Below are 6,475 nucleotides of genomic sequence, written 5' to 3'. Positions count from 1 at the left end.
GTTGATGGTCCATGTACCCTTAGCATACTTTTACACTCCAAGGGTGCAACTTGTGAGTCCTTAATACCTCATTAACAAAGTGGCAGAATATGGAGAACAAACACTAGCTTTGATTTAATAGATTAGTCACTCGTGCGTAGAGGAGGACTTAAAGCAGAGCTGCGACACTTTTTTGCAGCACACATTTAGTGACAAGTTAATATGCAGCAAATCCCCAGCCCATTCCCTGCACCCCATTGAAGGAAGTCAGCTGCACAAGGACAGTCACTTTTATTTTCCAAAAACTATTTGGTGAGGGCATTTGCAAACATGCAATTGTCAGTAAACTGTGTATAAACATATGAAAACCTCTTTTCTACATATATGCATTTGCTCCTGTAAACATTTTGGAAGATTTGTGAAGCTTTGTCCAAAGATTAATATGCCCACATGGACGATTCGCCCAAGACCATCTGCGCAAGGTAAAGAAAGTTAACAGTTCTGTACAATAAATTAGAAAATAAACTACCAATTGTAGCACAAACTATCCCCAAGACAAATGGAGAAAATGTGTGAGGGGAAATTCTTGACACCAATACCACTCCAGATTCGTTATTCATATGTAATGTATGATCTACCCCACCAAGACATTCCATTTAATGGGAATCACTTTGAGGTAAACTGGACCAGATTACCTGACCAGTTCAGTCAGGTAAAGTTGGATCAGGTAAATCTGTACCACAAGGCCTAGCCAGCCCTAAGAGGATGAACCATCCCTTTCACCTAGGAGTTAATCACTCTACGACTGTTCACACAGGTGTGGTACGCGCTTCCATGGCAACTTGCACCAATGCATATCGGATAGTACGGCCGTGGAGCCGGTAGCCAGTCCGTGAGACAGCTACCACTGTACCCGGTGCAAGCCCTTCCGTGGGCACGTGGCTTTCGACCTCATGCTCATAGGGAGTGTACTGCCTACCAAGAGGGTAGATCTTTGAGAGGCCATGCTTCTGGAATATGTCCTGCAGATGGACTTCCAGGTTGGCCACACTGGTTGCAATTTCCTTGCTGTGGAGGCCAGCAGACTCTGGTTTTGCCAACTCCATTGCCATCGTAGCCAGGCTGTCTGCCAGACCTACCAAGTCTCGACAGAAGGTGGTGATGCCTGAAAAGACAGAAGAAACATCCCATAAGGTGACTGCCATGGACAGCGCTGTGGCCAGTAAAAAGCAACAAGAGACAAAGAATCATGATCACATCACAAATACAAAAGAAACCTCTGAAGCGCAACCTTTCAAAACTCTACTGAATTTTAAATTGACATAAGCGAGGATCATATAGAAGCAAAGATCAGACAGCCTTATGCACAGCTGGATATAAGGTACATCGGATAACCAAAGCATTATCATTTAGACAATAGCAAAGAGAATGACAAAAAAAGGTCTAGAAACTGGAGTCCCGTCATACAAACCTAGGAACAGGAAAGGCAATACCCACCAACGACAGCAATGCAACAGCAGAAGGGGCCTGGGCTTCGGCAGGAAGGGAAGCATACAACAGTGGCAGGGGACCCAATAACAGGAGCGTGCATAATACAATTCCTAGATTTTAGCAAAGGAAAGTACAGAAGACGGCATACAAGCTAGCAGAGGTCCATTTAAATAATGCAGTGTCCATTTTTTTTGGAACAACATTGCCTACATAAAAAAGGGTTAGCACTTGATAAATGCATTAACGCCAATATCAGAAGGATGCTGCTCAAGTCCGAGGGTGCATCTTGCATGTCTGACAACCAATTGTGTAAATAAATACAATGAGCCAGCTTTTTCTACCACCGCAAGGCAATTCCAGCTCATATTTTCCCTTACCAAATTGTTTGGCATCCACAACGATTTGCTGTGTCCTCCTTCTTAGGTTTTCTGCCTCTGCCACAGCAGTGTCATGCCGCACCTAATCACAAGGAAAACGTTTTAAATTGAAAGATGAGGGCCTTTAATACTCGATATCACAACAACGTTACATTTGAACATCAACATTAAAACAAGCAATGCATTATTTACATTCAGGACTAGGGCATTCAAACAAAGTCCCAGAGTTATTACATGCTCCGTGTCCCAGCCAATACGGAGGATTCAAATGGGGGTTTGCGCGAGTCGTGTATAGGGCCCACATGGGAATTAATGTTTATGAGAAAAACAATACTTTTGGCAAAAAACGTGTACAAAGTGGAACAGGGTGGAATTTCCTTTTTAGTGTATGACAATGCAGGTTTAAAAATGGCAAGAGAAGCTGCCTTACTCAATGCTTAAGCGGCACTTGTAAAGATAAGAACACTGATATCTCCAGAAGCACCTCAAGACCTTCCTTTTTTCTTCTGCCTTCGCTCCCCCTCTCCCCTGCTGATCTGTTCTCTTGGCACTGTGCACCTGGCCACCCTCTGTCCTTCGGGCCCAGGTACCTGCTCACCCTGCCAACCTCCGGCACTGCCTCCGGGCCACCCCTTGCACTGGGGTCTGTACCCATACAGCCCCCACGCTTTTTTCTTCCTGCACTTATCAGACCTACCCTGCCTGCTGCCTTAAACCTAGCCCTTGCAAATTGCCGGTTGCATTACCACTGTTTGTTGCCTTTATTATTTTTTTGTTTCTCCTCTGCTTCGCACTTTCCACTTCTCTCTCCTTCCACGCACTTTTCCCCTCCCCATCTCCCATGCACTAGCACGTTCTCAATGTCACTGGGCCTAGTAAAATCGCCGTTTTGTACTCCCCTGTTCCCCTCCCTTGCCGCGCTCTGAAACACTGTGTACGAGCGCGATAGAAAAAATATAAATCAAGTATTCAGTGATAGTACATAACAGGCTTAGTTTGGAATATTGCAAACAAGTGCAAGGCTCCACTTCAAAAGGGATGACATCACCAGTGGACCATCCCCAGTAATCAGCCAACTGCTCAACACGTCTAGTATGACCTGTGCCACAGTTTTCGTACATGGACTCAAGGCGTAGCACTTTTTGCCCAGCCATTCAGACTACGGTTGATCAGCTGGACAAACAAGAGATTTGCAAGCTTTTTGCAATCCTTCGCCACACCAAACACTAGAAGATCACCCTCCTCCAATTTAACATTCTCTGGGACACTACCCCCACAATTTGAAGACTAAGTAGTCGCAGTTCATGTCCACCATTTACAAGTTGTCACCTTCTGGTATTGCAAGCACCATTTTACCTCACACTATTAGGGCAACCCATTCTCAGATTGTTTGGCAAGCTTCCAAAGTATTTCCGCGGTGAAGGGAGGGGGAGACAGTCCATGTTTGAGCTGCAGGGCATCTCCATAGCTGGATTTGTGCAAACTGGACACTTGCTGGGAATGGCAAAACATGAGCATTGTGCAAATTAGACCTGCCATAAAAGTCCTAGACACAAGATAGGGTCTCCATGCATGCACCACAAGCCTATGCTTGTCTCAGCGCAGTAATCACCACTTTCCCTCTTCTGCCCAAGCCCACTGGGACTCATTCACTTTTTTCCAGCCTCCTTGCCCACACCCCACCCGCTCCAACGGATTTGTAGGTACCAATAGCAGGAAGACTCATCTTACACGTCCTTCCCAGGGCAGCCTGGCCCGGTCAACTCCCCTCTAGAACAGCTCCATTCCCCAGTTTCCCCCGGTTCACCCATGGATACCTGAAAAAGCACCCCACAGCAACAACGAAGTACGGTGGCACGTGCAGTGAGCACAGCCATTACGGTGATCCATTAAAACCCTGCCATTTCTTCTTTTCTACCATCCAATCGGAAGACTTTGTAGCAGACCTGCTGCGCTCCTAAAAATAGCCTGACAGATGTGGAGGGACAGACATGTTGCACGTGGATGTATTTGGGGGGATTGAGGAGGCAATGTGTTGTAGGAGACAAAGGTTGGCCCATTGGGGGTAGCCAATGTGTTGCTCTTAAGACATCTGTGGCAAAAAAAAACAAGTCGTGGCGGATGGCTCAACTCACTCCTTCCACGTGTACAGATGTCTAAAGCACGGAGCAAAGCCCTCAGAGAAACCAAACGAATATTTCAGGTTGCATGGGATGTGTGCTTTATGAATTCTATTAACAGGAATTCATATTTGTTCATTTTATTTTGTTTATATTTCAACTGCTCTTTCAGTTGCAGTTTATTCTCGTGCACAGAGATGCACAGGCTGCGATATGCTGCTTTCAGTTGGCATTTCCTCAAATGATTGCTGACCTGACGTTATTCCCAGAAGTGGCAGTCGAGGCCTGGGGAGACTGCTTGTCAGGTCTCGGTGGGAATTTGGTAATGCAGTGCTCACGCACATGCCGTGGTTTACTGTGGAACCTTGAAGAACGTTCTGCTTGCAGGGGAGCCTTCACACAGTTTATGGTCCCACTCTACATCGGACTTTTCAACTCATTTATGGAACATGGAAGCCCTGGACCTGTGCTGCGATACTGCGTATGCTCCCCGGTTGGCATCAATGCCGCCCAATGCAGTAAACTCCTGCTTCGTCATGTGGTCCCGTTTTTGGCAGATTGTGTTTTCAACATGGATAGTCTCCTTTAGAGACCGTACTGCTCTAATATAGAATTTCACACCAAGAAAGTTATGGTGGGTTTAAAAAGGTTTGGGGAGGGAGCAAGGAGAAAGGAAGGAAGAAACCATTTTTTTTTTAAAAAGGAAAAAAATAAAAAATAAAACACACCTTACCCGAAATGGGAAAATAGGAAAATCCATTTCAGTCAAGTCTCACTCAAAAAGGTCTGTCTTAGGTTCATAGGAGCTATGTATAAGACAGCAGTGATCTCTTAAACAAAGAATTTCTGGGGCAAGGGTTTGCATTTGGGGCAATTTGCATACCAACAATGCCTTGCTGTTGTGGCTCAGAACTGTAGATGAACTTCCAGTGATAGCTACTAGGGGCACTGTGTGTGTGCCTGGATTCAAATGGATTTTCCCACATATATTACACTGTTCATATCATAACTTTGTGGGATGAGAACAATCGTATTCCAGACTATGGATGCCCCCGAAGGATAGTGTGTGTTGTAGGGAGGAGGGCAATGTTGATGTCAAAATTAGTGTACCACGCAGGGTTTCAAAATGTCTAGGACTTGTGCATGCTGAACAGCGCATTCTGTTTCTAGACACAAACTGAATGTAGATATTCAAGACTATTTTAGTTGGTTATGCTGTATAGGGATTGGGAGGAATTAAGAGCATCTGCACGGTGGCTTGCACTTGCCTGAGTTTTTTTTTACATCAAAAGTAATTGGACGAGTATAGATGAAAATGTGTGGGGCTAATAAGCAAATTTTCCTATGCTCACTGCACGACAGACACGTGTACTCAGGGTCGATAGCCTACAGGTCCCCAGTCATTTAGTTGGGATATGACAGCAAAGAGTACATCTCAGAAAGGGAGGAGGTGGGGGGTGGGGGGGGGGGGGGGGGGCGGAGGGCGGGGGGGGGGGGGGGAGTTAAAACCTTCCTCCTGCCATGGCCAACCAAACCATCAAAGGCTCCATGGATCCAGCTCCATGGATCCGCCCTGTCCAAGTACTGCATAATGGTGGCAGCAATTAACATACTAACAAGAGTATACTTCACACAGGCCCACATGGGGTTGAGCTGCAGAGATTAACAAAAGAGACAGGAAACCCCATCAATCTTGGATATGGACTGTGTCAACCTGAAACCAGCTCCCACCCTAAAGTATCAACAACAGTGAGCTGTCATGTCTGGGACTATGGGCCCGATTCATGGAATGAATTCTTATGGGATTCCACCATTATAAGACACTTCCATGAATCAGACCCTCTGTGTTTAGAGTAGGCAACGCCCAAGGGAACCTCAGAGAAGGTACCAGACTGGTTTGCAAGAGACAAGTCTATTCTCACTGCATGCAGCTTCAAGGGAGACCTGCCGCTTTAATCAGGAACCACAGAGCACCGTTAACTAGAGACCTCTTGATCCACAACAGACAGGAAGGGTGGGACATTTTCACCCCTTTACCTGGTTAGTCACAAAGCACTCTGGTTATGACTTTGGTTCCATGTCATTTCATCACGGGATGTTTTTTCACAGAGTTTAATTTTTTGTTGGGGGCGTGGTTTAACCGCACAAATCCCCCACACCCCCTTTAATTTTTTTAATATTCCTGTACACCCACACCAAATTTTTCTAACCACCCCCAAACAAAAATTGATATGTATGTTTTTTCGGCAAAAACTTTGCAGTAAAAAAAACAAAACATCCCGCGATGAATGGACGTCGTACCATGACTTCATGCATACCGGAGATTGTCGGTGGGGACCCAGGAATGGTTAATTGAGGTAGACTTTGCCTACACAAATCACTGTGGCCCATTTGGCTCTATAAGAGGGCAGAGCCCCTCTTTTGGGCAGATCTGAAGACATTGCAAGGAGTATGATATGGCATTTGTAAAGCACCTATACACAAGTGTTTCAAGGCGCGGCAAGGAAG

General features: G+C 45.7%; 1 protein-coding gene across 1 annotated transcript in view; it reads right to left on the bottom strand.

Moving 5' to 3' along the window:
- Positions 1–251: 251 nt before the first annotated feature.
- The window catches only part of GRPEL2 (GrpE like 2, mitochondrial), a 43,784-nt gene continuing 37,560 nt past the window's right edge, over positions 252–6,475 (bottom strand). Inside the window, exons 3-4 of the mRNA XM_069651392.1 lie at positions 1,848–1,929; positions 252–1,144 (exon numbers count right to left, since the gene is read on the bottom strand). Of these exons, the coding sequence (XP_069507493.1) occupies positions 789–1,144; positions 1,848–1,929 (438 nt within the window). The 3' untranslated portion in view covers positions 252–788. The remainder of the gene's footprint in view (positions 1,145–1,847; positions 1,930–6,475) is intronic.

Source organism: Ambystoma mexicanum, chromosome 3p (assembly GCF_040938575.1).
Source record: "Ambystoma mexicanum isolate Mex_15411 chromosome 3p, UKY_AmexF1_1, whole genome shotgun sequence".
Lineage (NCBI taxonomy): Eukaryota > Metazoa > Chordata > Amphibia > Caudata > Ambystomatidae > Ambystoma > Ambystoma mexicanum.
The sequence above is the reverse complement of the archived record's forward strand: the minus strand, read 5'-3'. Positions and strand labels throughout refer to the sequence as shown.